The following is a 15,585-nucleotide window of genomic DNA, read 5'->3' on the forward strand; positions in this document are numbered from 1 at the left end:
AAATACAACTTTAAAACAAGTTGTGGTTAAGGGGTTTACAGTAATTTTCCAAAATAATAAAATAAAAATGCTTGTCAAACGCCACTTTGTGCAATTAAACCTTATCAATATTTTAAAATTCACAATAAAATAATTTTAAAAAGAGAAACAAGTTTGCATAAAACAAATAAGAAGAAATTGTAAATTTTTTTTATGATCGTGCAAGTCTCATATATCTATTTCTTTATTTGGTGGAAAATTATAAATACATTTATTAAAATTTATTTAAAATATAAATTATTCTTATGATTTTAAAAATTACATCTTGGCCGCTAAAATTTTTAATTTTATAAAAAATTTATTTTTTATTAATAAATTATCAAGTCAATTAATAATTTTTAATGATGTCAAAATTTTATTTTAATTAATAATTAAGGTAATTTTATTATTATATGGTAGAGTAGTTAGAAATTTTATTTTTTCAGTTAAATAAAATTTTTTGATGAAGAGATATTTATAATTTTTTAAACTATAGGGGTAATATATATTTTAAACAAATTTAAAACATTGTAGTATTTATAATTGGGTTTGGTTTCTGTTATGTCGGGTTCTAACTTGAGAGAGCATTTGGGCTTAGAGGGCCCATTGTAAGTCCAATTTTAGTGATCTAAACCATTCATTTTTTAGAATTTATTGAGAAAAATATTTATGTAAAAAATCAAGATAATTAGATTTCGGTAGCTATATGTTTGAATCACATTTATTTTTAAAAAATAGACGATTGTTCTTGAAATTATATTTATTGTCTATTTTTTTAAAATAAATATGATTCAAATATATAGTTACCAAAATTCAATCATTTTAATTTTTTACATGAATATTCTTCTTAATAAGTACTAAAAAGCTTACAATGGAATCTAAATATTATTTCAAATTGGATTGTGAATGTGAAAAAAGTGAAACCTTTTACAAATTCTAGTATTATGTGGACCGAGGGTTATTGTTGTACCTTGAGAGGTTTTAGGGGTATTTTTGTGAGTTTTATTGATAATTCAAACCGTTCATTTTATAAAAGTTATTAAATATGTCATTCATATAAAAAAATCAAGTTAAACGGACATTGATAATCCCATAATCAAGTTTTAATTATTTTTAAAAAAATTATTAAAATCATATTAATCGTATATTTTTTTAAAAAATAAATATACTTTTATTATGAAGTTACAAATATCGAATTTACTTGATTTTTTATATTAGTGATTTACTCGATAAATCTTATAATATAAATAATTTAAATTATCAAAAAAATTTGAAACATATTCTTAAGCGTAATTTGAGATGTTCTAAATAAGTGTCATTTTTAATTTTTTATAAAAAAAAATATGTAAAACAATAGAAAAAGTAAATAGAAAAGTAAAAAAAAAAAAATACTGATAGATGTTAATTAATATGACCTAAATAAATAAATATATATATATAAAACACACTTAATACATGTCAAACCCCTGCTTAATAGACCTCACACCAACTTGTTATGTCTTATGACTCAGCAGCAACCCAACTCCTACTACTGTAATTATTTTATAAATTTCCCAGTTATTTGCAATTTGCCAACCGACAAATGCTCAGGTAGCATGAGAAATATTTGATAAAAATGATTATGATAAATTTTTAATTTTTAAATTAAATATATAATAAATTATAAGATATAATACAAAATAAAAAATTTATTCATGATCATATTTTCGAGTAATATTTTATTTTATTTATTTATTTTTAATGATGCCTAACATTTCCTTGCCGAAAATCAAAATAAGCCGCCTGTCTTCACGGTCTTTCTCTGATATCCCATTCTCTCTCTCTTTGTATCTCTCCTTATTTCAAAGCACCTCCCTCTTCGTCTCCCAGTTTCTCTCAGGCCTGGTTTTTTTCCCCACTCAACAACCAAAAAACCAGGTCCCAAGAGACACTCCCTATCCTCTCTCTCTCTCTCTCTCTCTCTCTCTCTCTCTCTCTTCACATCCAAAGATCTACCTCATTGTTGCAGATATATACATATACATATACATATACATACATACACACACGCATTCATATATTCACCATTTGATTTTCTCGTTCTCAAGCTCCTGCAACCATGAACGACCTTTTATCGGTAAGTCCTCCCCCTCCCGTCCCCTTCCTTGATTTGTTTGTTTCCTTAGAAAACCATGAAAAATCAAATGAAATGTCAAATTTTGCATTGAAAAATCGTAAATAGCGTAGCTGAACGGTTGAAATAGGCTCGGCTGAGCGAATCGACGTTTTTTTTTTTTTTTTTTTTTTGTAATCTGTGTGGAATTTTCCTTGTGTTTTTCTAACGTTTTCCTAGATGCCAAACTGAGAACATTGATGGAAGCTGTAGAATGTCGAATCAGATCGTGTTTGATTTTGCTGGAAAATGTTGTTTCTTTTCATTGAATTTAATTTTATTCTGTTTTTAGTGTTTAATTATTCAGCTTATTGCTCTGTCAATATATTTATATATTATTCTAAGCTGAATCTGAATTTTTTAATTAAAGCGCTTGATGTTTGCAATGTCTATTTCAAACTCTAGGGGTGATAAACAAGCCGAACAATTAACTGTTTAAGCTTGATTTGAGAATTTTAATGAGTTGCAAAATTTGTTCAAACTTCGGGCCGATCTCAAACAACCTTTGTCGGACCAAGCTCAAGTAATTTGGTATTTTTATATAGTTTTAGACTTACCAAACCTAGCCGAACAAATAATCGACTGTTCAAGCTTGGTTTGTAAACTTATAACAAGTTCCAAAATGTGTTCAAGATTGGCTTATGTACGTAACAAATTGAGCTAGAACGAGTTTTTAATGAGCCGAACATGAGTTGAGCTTGAGCTGTTTGGTTTGTTTATCACCCCTATTTCAAACATAGCCTAGAAGTTATTACAATTTCACTACTTTAAGCTGGCTTGATTTGAAGCCGTGAAAATTTTCTTTCCTTTTTTTGTCTCAAACTAATTTATGGATAATTTATTTATTTATTTATATTTCATTTCTCATAGTGTTTTATTTGTGCTAAAAATTTACATATAAAAAACTTATATATGTATGCATGAAGATAAGATTTGGTTATCTGCTTGATCTAATTCTGATTTTTATAATCAGGTATGGGCAAATGCATCTATTCAATTGAATATGTTGTGAAGAACAATGTTTCTTAGCTACAGCTAACCTAGTTTTGGTCATAATGTAGGACTCTATCATTTTAAGGATTTTATTTTCTTCAATAGGATATTTTTGCAGCATCTTTCTACACTATAGATGGTCTGGCAATGGTTTTTTGATGTAGTATTATTGAAAAGTACATAGATAAAACTATAAATCACACTATCCAAAGTCCAAACCCATACCCTTCCTACAAGAGAATGATATTTATCCAATTGATTCAGTAGAAAGGTTCAAGTTTGTTGCCTGAGTGGTTTCTTAAAGAACCATTTGATCCAAGTGTTGCACATTACTAAGCCTCGTTTGGAAAGTAATAGTTTTAGCTTAAAAGTCAAAAAGTTACTAAAAAAATTAAAAAAATCTATAACCTATACCAAAAAGTCAAAGATTCTCTTTTCTTTTTACTTTTTGCATATATTTTTGTAAAAAACAAAAAAGTCATTCCAAACATACAAGTTTTTTTTTACCTCATATTTTAGCCAAAAAGCCAAAAAAGTTACTAAAATAGTCTGTTCCCAAACGAGGCCTAAAACTTTACTAAAAGTCACACGATGTCCATGTCAATTTAATGAACAGAAGATTAGAAGATCAATTAGGGAGTTGAAGGAGAAATTAGCTGTAGTATAAATACTCAAGCAACCCAAGATACAGCTGAATATAGCTTCTGATATTACTAAATATTTGATTACTTCAACCTGCCCTCTTGATTAGATACATGATACATCAAGTTTGTATAAGAACACAGTCTGAAAGTTATTGGAATATCCAAACTTCGTATTAAATGCTAAATACTTCCCAAAAAGACTAGTCAAAATTATGGAAGAATGTAGACCAAGACTTGTTAATTGTAGACTGGAAAATGCTATACAAACAATTTTTTTCACAAACTGATGTGGTGTGCAATAATAAAGCATTAAAATTTGAAATGGACCCACTGAAATCAAATTATTGGAACAACTCGACTGCCACACATGATTTTCTCTTAGTGCACACATCTTTTTAGTTCAGAAATCAACTTCCAATCTATTTGGTTCAGAAATTAACTTCTGAACAAAACTATTTGGTTCAGTTGTATCTTTTATTCGGAAATTGATTTCCAAATGAACCTCATTGGTTTGGAAGATTCGGAAATCATCTTCCAAACCAAAAATTCGGAAATTAAGTGTGTGAACTGAGATAATGTGGTGTGTGGAAATAGAAGCTCCCTCAACTCAACTGCTGCATCAATCTATATGAAAAGTTTGTTTGTTAGCACTACTCATTGTAGGTCCTTCGCTCAATGTTGAAGGGGATGAGGCTTACTGTGACTTGAAATTGTTGTCTGTCTAGAGGTCTTCTCAATGCTGTGCTATCCCCTGCTTTCCTTCCAGTAAAAGATTAATCCACCTTTAACAGATTCTATGACCTTAAAAATCTCTTTACTGATCTTTTGCTTAAAAGTTGATGATGCCCTTGTGAGGGAAACTGCAATATCTTTTGATGCTTACTTGAGCTGCTTGGGTTATATATAAAAATCTGTTCATTGTGTTATGATAGATATATAATTGCATGATTTTCTCCTTAAACAAACAATTATTCTTTGTAATATTGTGGCTGATGTACTAAACATCGGATTTCCAGTATTTAAATTAACCTTCTACAGTCTGTGGTGTTTGGAAGAATGGCTCTTACGTTGTCTAGAAAGATTATTTGTGGCCTCATTGAGTCCAGAAGGCTTTTGGTGTCTAGGCTTTGAAATGATTGGGAATATAGAACACATGAGATTGAGAAACTAACTAATGAATTGCTAGTTATGCGGCTTGTAATTTTTTTTTATGGTGGTGGCTACAAAGGTTTGGTTTAGTTTGGCCTCAAAGCTGGATATTTTGTAGGTAATTTTCTTTCCTTTATAATGCAATTTGTTTTTGTTGCTTGTGACTTTAATTTATCTGAGATTTTGTGTTGTTTTGACATGATTTTTTGATGTTGATAAATATTTGAGGTGAAGGAGGTAGAACTGCAGCAGTTTTTCCTTCTTAGTATATTAGTATGAATTTTAGTGTGAATGAGATTACCTATGTTCTTTTTCTTCTTTATATTTGTTTATACATATTCACTGGATGACACTTTTGCAGAGTTCATTTGAGATCCCTCGTGGCCAAGGTACAGGTGGAGATATTGAAATGGGAAGACATCGTCCAATGAATTCAGGAGAATTGGGCCTGGATAACTTTTTTAAGCAGGTGACCATAAATTGTTGTCGTTCCTTTGTTGCCCAATCTAGAAGATGATGGCATTTCTTCTTCCGCTTCCTGTTTCCTCCCTTTTATTATTTCCTTAAGTTTTCTCTGCATCTGGAATAAAAGAACATGTTTAAACCATCTTTCATCCAATGTCATCAAGCTTGCCTGTTTTGTTCTTTGTTAGGTTCAAGATATTGAGAAACAATATGAGGCTCTGAATAAGCTACTCAAAAAGCTCCAGGTACGTGGGTTTCACATTTTTTTCTTTTCCCAATTTTTCCTTGCCTGTGTTGTGATGTTCATTTATTTGTTACACGAACAAATTTTGTGTGTTTCAAAAGTATGCTGTAAGGTACCAACGTCAAATTGCACTTGCTGTTTTAAGTTCTTTCAAGTAGGCCCCTCAATAACTTTCAGGACATGTCCAATGCCTTGGAGGTGATGCTATTTTGTATTTTGACTTCAACTAGTGATAAGACGGACCTTATGTTGATAAACAGGCATCACAGTATCTTCAATGAGCTGTTTGATATGCTCTATTGAAGGTCTTGAGCTTCCATTGCTTACTGAAATTTGTACTACCTTTTTTTTTTTTTTTGGCCCTAAAGTATTTGTTTTGTCATTTTCCTTTGAAGGGTGCATCATCCCTGCATTTTCTCACCACCAGCTTCTTTTGAAGGATGCCTTGTTCTTTTGTTGTGTCCTTTTGTTGTTTCCCCTAATCTTCTCTTTTAGTAATTGGTGGTGTTCTTTATTTTTATTTATTTATTTATTTATTTTTTAAAAAAAATGGAAGGGAAAGAACAAAGTATTGACTAAAGTTATTTCCAAATAACTTTGTATGACTATTGGTTAGCTGGGTGCCCCATGGAAGACAAGTGCTTGGTTGACCTGTATTTGGGGAAGTTTCTTAATCTTTACCTTGAAGAACTGTGGAAATAAATAGTTACGATCAAGGTTTCAAAAAACGGTGTTACATAATGATTGCGGCGGTAGGCACTACCCGTTACATTTGCTTTTTCGGTGTAACGGAAATTCACATGTGTAACGGCTATTTCAGTGTTACGTAACAGCCATAACGGTACCATAATGGCCATTAAACACATTTACAATATTCTGAACAACTTTATTTCAAAAAAAAAAAAAAGCTTTCAAAATATACAACATACACATTCTGTAAAATTCAGTGGCTCAAAAATAATTTTTGTTTGCCTCAATTTTTATTCTTATAATCATTTCATTTAATAATTTTAAATATTTTTTATTTAGTTAGTTCAGGTCTTGGTCAAAAATAATTTTGTAGACATTTAAAATCAATTATTCTTAAATAAATAAATAAAAATTACAATATGAATTTATGACATATAAAATCATTAACTATTGAAATGAAATGTAAAAAACTGCTTTTATAGTGATTTGAAAATATAAAATATATTGGATTATATTTAAAAACTGACAAAAATTGATCAAATATTGGATTATATTTAAAAACTAACAAAAATTGATCAAAATTTATTTTAAATCCCCCCAAAAAAAATGTGTATCGGGTAAGTTTTTTTTGAAATTGTGTGAAAAATAAAAAAATTCACCATTCCAGTTATTGCAACCGTTACGCTACAGCCTTTACACTCCGCAACCTCAACCTCACCTCCGCACCACTTTTTGAAACGTTGGTTATGATAGTGCTACGTGGACCTGTGGTTGCTCAACTTCTGCTTGTGTGGAACTATTTTTAGTAGTGGTTTTGTTTCTTGTTTATAGTTTAGAACAAAATACTCTATGAGCCATTTTTGTTAAATATTACCCATTTAGGAAACTGTTGGTGTAGGTTGAGGGCTTAACCGGTTCTTTTGCCTTATTTGACATTAAATTCTGTGGGCTTAACCTGTTCATTAGGTTTAGGTCAACTGGAAATATCAAAAATCAACATTAGACTGCTGTCTGCCTTTAATATTTACATTTACTCCAACTGCATGCATGAATTGATCTTTTGAAGCACATGAAGGAGAATGCAAATACATCTTTCCTTTTCATTTATGTAAGAATGAAGTTCTAGGAAGATATGATGTCCAAATTATATTTTAGAATATACTGCTTTGCATAAATATGATGTCCTTTCTTATACTTACCTCATATTACACAGGTTCGGCCCGTGATAGATTACAGTACCGAACGTGGCATACCTAATATTAGTGGCATCTAGGATCAGAAAGTGCTGCATTTTGGAATTGATACCTCTATAACATGAAATATTGGATAAAATATGATTCGTAATTCATTATATAATTTTATGTGAATCATTTATGCAGGATGCTCATGTGGAGTCGAAGGCTGTAACAAAGGCTGCTGCCATGAAATGTAATGCTTCCTGTTGCATTTTTGTTTACATTACCTTTTTTTTCCTTTGCCTTTTTTATTCTTCTTTGTTTGATAGATCTTTGATTGTGCTTTATGAGAAAGAAATAGGATCTACATGTGATAGACTTTCAAAGAAAGGTCACATGTCAAACTTTCGAAAGGCATCTTTCTTCAATGAAAGTGCCTTTTGTTTTAATTCAGGTTTTAAATGCCAATCCTGTTGGACTCAACAAATTCCTTGGAGATGGGTATCTTGAGGGATGCGTTACCAATTAACTCAAGTACATGTTTAATAATTCATTTATCTTGATAAGCTTCTACAATATTTAACTAGAGTTTATGTCTTCTTTTCTATTCTAGAGTTATAACCAAGGTTTCAAAAAGCAGTGTTATGTAACGGTTGCGGCGGTAGGCACTACCCGTTACACGCACTTTTGCGGTATGACGGAAATTCACACGTGTAATAGTTGTTTTGGTGTTGCATAACGGCCGTAGTGGTACCGTAATGGCCCATTACACACATTTACGATATTCTGAACTTCATTTAAAAAAAAAAAAAAAAACTTACAAAATATACAATATACACATTCTGCAATATTTTATAGCTCAAAAATAATTTTTGTTTATGTCTCAATTTTTATTCTTATAATTATTGCATTTAATAATTGTAAATATTTTTTATTTAGTTAGTGCAGGTATTGGTGAAAAATAATTTTGTAGACATTTAAAATCAATTATTTTTAAAAAAATATATAAAAGGTACAATATGGATTTATGACATATAAAATCATTAACTATTGAAATAAAATGTAAAAAGCTCATTTTATAGTGATTTAAAAATATAAAATATATTGGATCATATTTAAAAACTAACAAAAGTTGATCAAAATCTATTTTAAACCCCAATAAATGTTATTCTGAAGAAAGAAAAAAAAAATATGCATACCTGTAAGTTTTTTTCAAGTTGTGTGAAAAATAAAAAAATTCACGATTCCAATTACCGTAACCGTTACGCTACAACCTTTACACCCCACAACTGCAACCATTATGGCGACCGTAATCGCTTTTTGAAACCTTGATTATAACACACCATCATCTTGTGAAACATTACTTTCTATGTAATACTTGTTAACATGAAAACAATATATGCCTCTTTGGTGCATTAAATCGTAATGTAGAGGAATAAATTGTAGGAGAACATTATTGAGTGTAACTTGTATATATACATTTCCAATGGCCTAATCAAGGTGCTCGAGATCCTAAACTAATGTCAGTTTCATTTCTAGAGATTATGTAAAAAGTTAATTGGGATTAGGGAGAAAGAGAGACATGTGTCTCTCGTAATTAGCTAGTCAAGATTAATTAGTGGGAGAGTATACAAGACGGAGAACAAATAATTAAATCAAAATTTTTGCTTGGCTAGAGAGAAAATGAGAGAAAAGGGGGGGAATGGGAGAAAGGCTAAATGATGTAAGTCCATATTTATGGTAAAATTCCTAACTCTATCCCTATTTCTGCCTCTATAATTCTTAAATAACTTAATTAAAATGAAGTTAAAGTTGTTATTTTCTAGAATTTAGGTTGAAAGTTTAATTTGAGTTGAATTAATCTTGTTCAGTTGGAAGGAATCCCAATTTTTGGAAGATTGGAGAGAACCTAGGAAGCATGGACACTTCAAAATTGGTGTCATGTCCATGTTCAACACATATCAGACATTGACACACTGGGGACCTTCGTGTCCACGTTTTAGACATGCCATTTTTATTATTATTTTTTGCAGGACATGTTGGGGACACTTCATGGACACGTATGTCCTATGTTTGGCCACGCCTCAGTACACCTTTGTGGGTTTTTTTGGTCTTTTTTTTTCTTTCCGAAAACTGATATGGGGTCAAAATAAAATATATGGAAACAAAGAGGGGAGAAAGTAGAAAAAAATAAAAATACACTTACATGTATATTGATGTCTCTTATGTCTCTGTGTCCTAAAGTCATATACATAGCAAATAAAAATATATAAGAAACATTTTTTTTGTCATATCCCGGTCCGATTCGTATCCTATTTTTAAAAAATGGCCGTCTCGTGTCCATACTTGTGTCCGCATTCATGTCCATGCTTCTTAGGAGAGAACAAATGCTTCTAAGCCATGTATTTTGTGTATATGGGCCTTAAAAATAGAAATAGGAGGTTGGTATTACATAGAGCAAGTGTTGAATTTTGGGGGCTTAATTATGTATTCAACTATAAGTTTTAATGTATATAGATGCCATCCACAGTTAGTCTCAGCTATCAGCTAGTCATGCCTTAATCCATCTAAGGTGGGATTTGGGTTGTGACACCGTCAGAGGTGATGGCTTCTCATACCATGCCACGTGGTGTTGGTTGGCCATACCAATCAGGCACTGCCAGCTTGGTTGACATGGGGGCCATGCTGGTCCCTATCTTATTTTTTCTCCTTTATCAAGCCAATAACCAGGTTATATAAATCATTTAAGTATTTTATTTGTGATGGAAGATAGTTGCTGCTTTGGATATGTGAAATTGATAAGCATATGGTCACCAAATAACTTAGTGATTTAGTCATGCATTTGAACTAAGATTCACCTTTTGAATGACATGGATTACTGTGCACTTCCCTCTAAAGTTTCCAATTTGGGTGAGAATCCTTTAACCTTTTTCTCTTTGTAGTCAACGTACTGAACTTCAAAATATATTTTCAATTGTCTGGAACTTAGTAATGATGATTGATCACATCATTATCTACAGCAATCAAGCAGAGAATGGAGAAAGATGTTGATGAAGTTGGAAAAGTTGCCCGTTTCATTAAATCAAAGATTGAGGAGCTTGACAGAGATGTAAGAGCATACTTGCTCCTGGTTATTCTGGTCCTTTGCAATATTTATCTGATGACTGACTGTTTTCTTCCTAAATTGTTGGTCCAGAATTTAACCAACCGGCAGAAGCCTGGATGTGGAAAAGGAACAGGTGTAGACCGATCAAGAACAGCCACAACAGTGTAACTTCATTTTTGCTTGCATCTTATTTTCCCACACATGACTACCAAAAATTTGCACTGTAAAGTTGATTGGTAGGGAGACATTGATACCATTTGAATGGTATTCTTGCCGTTGTCCTAGTATCGTCTTAAGTTTCTTCGACACACATATCACACGCTGGAAATTCTATACATGATTAGGAATTGATTATTTCTTCCTCTAGTTGGGCTGGAAATTGAAAGTCTACAAGAAATAGTGCAAGGATGATTGAGTAACAAAGTTATGATATACTTTAAAATTATTAAAAATTAAGAACTGAAATATTAAAATGTCAAATCACTTAAAAAATGTTGTGTAGATGTCCCACATATATGTATATTTATATAGGTATGTAATTTTGATGAGTCGATATTGTCCAAATCTAAGTAGCATAAACACAGAAATGAGACACAAACATGATATAACATGGATATATTGACGTGGTAAATTCTAAAAAAAAGGACACAGACATAGAAAGGACATGACTAATTGACAATACATCAATGTCTACTTTATCGATAAATCAATCACTTGAATAATTTGATACATTAGTTTCATTGTTGCAAACTATAAAACTTTGTAACAAGCTGAAGGAATGGTTTTCAATTACGGGAAAATTATTCTTCTATCTGTGAAATTGTTTGCATGAAAGCCAATTATTGAGATCATGTTGAAGAAATTAATGAAAATTACAGAGCAACTTTAAGTGGTGGGGTAAGTGCAAAGCTCATTGACTAGTGATGATATAAATGAAGCTCTTGAAATTATAAACCTTTTGAACAAAGCAACTATAAGGCAGTCCAGAAATAAGTGCTAAGATTGACCAACAACAATGTGAAGCATAATGAACTTCTTTGAATCTTTGATGCCACATTCCTTTGGTTCATGAATTCTGGAAGCGAAGGATCATGAGAAGACCCAGAATATCCCTGATGATGTAGATCACTGATTAAAATCTCTTCAATTTAAACTGTAAGCAATATATCTTGGCTGACTAGTTGAGTTGGTGGGGTGAAAAAAACAGGAACTTGCCCATTTTAAGCATATAGTTCAACCTGCTCGGTAAGTAGCAATATAACTATTTTCTAGAGTTGCTATGTTTGTCTTCAACATGTGTCTGATACCAACGCTTGTTGATTTTTTTTTTTTGTATTTTTTACTTATTTTAAACAAGTCCAATGCATCTCAGATATGCCCATGACATATAGTAAATTTTGTATTTTCAAGTAGTTGGGTGACACCTCTTGGACACTCCCCAACAAATGACCTGTATACCACAAACCTTCTTTTTAGTAAGGGCCATGACTGATATTCTCAGAAATAAGATAATACACCCATAGTGTCAATTTTTGGTTTTCTTTTTTAAAAAGTGAAACTTGACATTTATGTAGATGGCAAGAGAAATCGAGGGTTAAATGGACAGATTTTAATATTAGAACAGAATTAATTGTACAGGTCTCTAAAGATCATGAAGTTTAAAGTAACATTTTTGACATAGTTGGACTCATTTAAGTTCATCATTTTCCAATCCTTTGTCAAGCTGCATAGTTTCAATATAAATGTATTCATTAAGTCGACCTAATCTCACTTCATATATGGTTTTGGTTGATTGCAGTGCCTTGAAAAAGAAATTTAAAGACAAAATGTCTGAATTTCAGGTAAACTAGTCATGTAATTATACACACCATTTACTTTTATTCTTTTCTTTTGGTTATGCTAACTTTCAGTTCTTAACAATGTCTGCAGACTTTAAGGCAAAACATCCATCAAGAGTACCGAGATGTTGTTGAGAGGCGAGTTTTTACAGGTTTAAAAACCTTACTTATAAGGCATATTTCTATAGTTTTCGCAACTTGATGCACTGGATTTCCCATGATGTCTTGCTAATCATTCAAGTTTTCTTGTTGTCATGATTGTCAGTAACGGGCACCAGAGCCGATGAAGAGGTGAAGTTTTTTGCTGTGTCATATTTCCCAGTGAAATTGTATCTTCGTAAGTGCATATCTAATAGTTATTTTGGAACTTTTCAGACAATTGATCAACTGATAGAGACCGGGGATAGTGAACAGATTTTCCAGAAAGCAATTAGGGAACAAGGGCGAGGCCAGGTTTTACCTTTTATTACCTTTCTTCCTTCTCATTTAGTTGGTCTTTTTCTCAACTCTCGGTTGGGACACAACCGTGGTAAATTTGATGTTTGTCTAACAGAAGAAAAATCTCTAGGATTCAGTGGAGCAATCTTGCCTCTTTTTCGTTTTTTAGATTATTATTATTTTTTTTTAACTGCCTCCAATCCTGGCTTCTGATAAAAAGCAACTCAATACCACTGGGTTGTGATGGCAATTTGATAACTAAAGAGAGTAACTAAAGTTGGTCAAGCCTTATTTTTGTTATTTTCTTATGTTTGCAGATAATGGACACTCTAGCAGAAATTCAAGAACGCCACGATGCAGTTAGAGATGTTGAGAGGAAGCTTCTTGAGTTGCAACAGGTACCAGCAATCATTTTCAATTGATTTATATTTTACCCAAATCTGTAACCAAATATCTTAACTAATTTTGATATCCGAACAATTGATTCAAAATCCTATGATTTCAAACATTTATATTTTAAAACCTTAGATTTGAACCTGGATCCCAAATCCAAATTCACATTTCCAATGCATTTTAAATTTAGGCTTACTGTCAGTTTCTTAACTAATTTCTGCAATGATTAGTTGGGAATCTAAGTTAAGGGCTGCCCATTAGACTCACCTTTGCACTCAAGATGGGGTTGGAAGTCGTTGAAGTGGAAATAGCTTTCTATCTTTCCCATATTTTTTCCTCTCATTTCTTTGGTTTTTTTGTTTTTTAATTTATTCATCAATTATTACCTTTAAAAAGTTCAATTTTGCTCAAATATGCATTCTTGAGAGTAGTTGAAAAAGATCCAACTGGAAGGAGGAAATTTCTTCTGCGAATTTAAAAGTGAGTCCTTGTTGAAGAGATTTAAAAGTCCATGTTATGTTTGCTGATTCTAGGCAGAGCAAAAATGGGATATTAGTAGCTTTACCTTTGTTGATGTACTGAATGCTTTATGTGTTTGGGGTTAGCTGTTTTGGTGGCTTTTTTGCGTCTTTAGTGAACCATTTTTTTTTATTTTTAAAAAGCGTTAGGCTTTTGGGTTCTACTCGACTAGACAGACCGGAAAAATAATTTTTTTTTTAAAAAAAGGTCTAGAAAGGACAAAATAAATCCAAATGGGCTTGATCACGAAATTTTTATATGCTTTTCTATTTTTTTTTTTTTTTTTTCTGCTTACCGATTTTCCTATACAATAACAGATGTACATTTAACTATTCTCCGTCATCTGGTTTGAAGAAGCATACTAGAAATGTCTTCACCCTTGTTTAAAATGGAGATATTTGAGGATCGAGATATTGATCATTTCTGAAGGAAAAAAAAGTCAAGTGATGTACATTTAACTATTCTCCGTCATCTGGTTTGAAGAAGCATACTAGAAATGTCTTCACCCTTGTTTAAAATGGAGATATTTGAGGATCGAGATATTGATCATTTCTGAAGGAAAAAAAAGTCAAGTGCATGTTTGAATTTCTGTGGAAGTGAAAGAGAACACGAACCTGGTGCAGGTTCCTTTTGGGCTTCAATTAAGTTGCTGGTGTCGGAAATTTATGCTAATGCACATTAATGAAATAGTCTGAACATTTTAAAATTTTAGAGATAGATGATTTATTGCTTTATTCAAATTATTATATAATATTTTATCTGTGTTGATGGGTAATGGTTATGAAAATAACTTGGTTAGCATACATTGTAAAACTTTTAGAGGCTTTTATCTATCGAAACATAGCCTTCAAATGGGTATCTTGAACCCTAGGTGTTTATTGTGTTTGAGGAACTGGAACGGTTCCTTTTGGACAGTAGGTTTCATTCGATTCCAATGGATCTACTTTATGTAAGGTCCAAAAATATTTGACATTTGACCAACCTGTTTTTTTTTTATGCAGATATTTTTGGATATGGCAGTTTTAGTGGATGCACAAGGGGACATGCTCGACAACATAGAATCACATGTAATGGCAACAATTTGATGGAAGTTTCATACACATCATTAGTTTGTGAGATTTGTATATTTAAACCGGTAATGGACTCATCTCTACCTCATTTTTTTTTTGTTTTTTAAAGGTTTCAAGTGCAGTTGATCATGTTCAATCTGGGAATACTGCTCTCCAAAAGGCAAAGAAATTACAAAGGAACTCTAGAAAATGGATGTGCATCGCTATTATGATCCTTCTTATTATTGTTGTAGTTGTCGTTGTGGGCGTGCTCAAGCCATGGAGTACCAACAAGGGGGCATAAACGCATTTCGATACCTGACGAATGTACAAGTATCAAAGAGAACACAATGCTGTTTCAATTATATATTGTTGGTCTGTCTTTGTTTTATGAATCTTGTATTTTTTTCCGTCTCTGTATAAACTTTAGAATGTAAAACACCAACCCCCCCCCCCCCCCCCTCTCTCGGAATATTCACTTCTTACAATAAAGTATGCCTCTGGTCTACTGTAGGTTTGAAAAGGACACTTCTTAGGGACTATTTCAATATATATATATATATATAGGTGCTGTTAGAGACTACTAATTTAGTGGCTCTAAACCCACCACTAATAAAGTGGCAAAGCAAAAAAAAAAAGACACAATGAAAACTGTGGCAGTGGGTGGAACCCACTGCCACATCACTAGTGGTAGAGCTCCCACTCATTTTCC

General features: G+C 31.9%; 1 protein-coding gene across 1 annotated transcript; it reads left to right on the forward strand.

Moving 5' to 3' along the window:
• The first annotated feature begins 1,757 nt into the window (after positions 1–1,757).
• Positions 1,758–15,396, forward strand: LOC114302320 (syntaxin-132). The gene is made up of 13 exons (XM_028247331.2): positions 1,758–2,134; positions 5,318–5,425; positions 5,610–5,666; positions 7,735–7,783; positions 10,551–10,639; positions 10,727–10,800; positions 12,435–12,477; positions 12,566–12,626; positions 12,740–12,765; positions 12,850–12,927; positions 13,230–13,310; positions 14,826–14,891; positions 15,004–15,396. The coding sequence occupies exons 1-13, from the start codon at positions 2,117–2,119 to the stop codon at positions 15,175–15,177; spliced, it is 924 nt and encodes a 307-aa protein (XP_028103132.1). The 5' UTR covers positions 1,758–2,116; the 3' UTR covers positions 15,178–15,396.
• Positions 15,397–15,585: the final 189 nt, after the last annotated feature.

Source organism: Camellia sinensis, chromosome 12 (assembly GCF_055761805.1).
Source record: "Camellia sinensis isolate YWXY chromosome 12, ASM5576180v1, whole genome shotgun sequence".
NCBI lineage: Eukaryota > Viridiplantae > Streptophyta > Magnoliopsida > Ericales > Theaceae > Camellia > Camellia sinensis.

Bases quoted from the DNA above. Each gene is read 5' to 3' on its own strand.
- LOC114302320 (XM_028247331.2), top strand. The intron at 5,667-7,734 runs GTACGTGGGTTT...TCATTTATGCAG, and splicing joins AGCTACTCAAAAAGCTCCAG to GATGCTCATGTGGAGTCGAA. The intron at 12,928-13,229 runs GTTTTACCTTTT...TTATGTTTGCAG, and splicing joins GGGAACAAGGGCGAGGCCAG to ATAATGGACACTCTAGCAGA.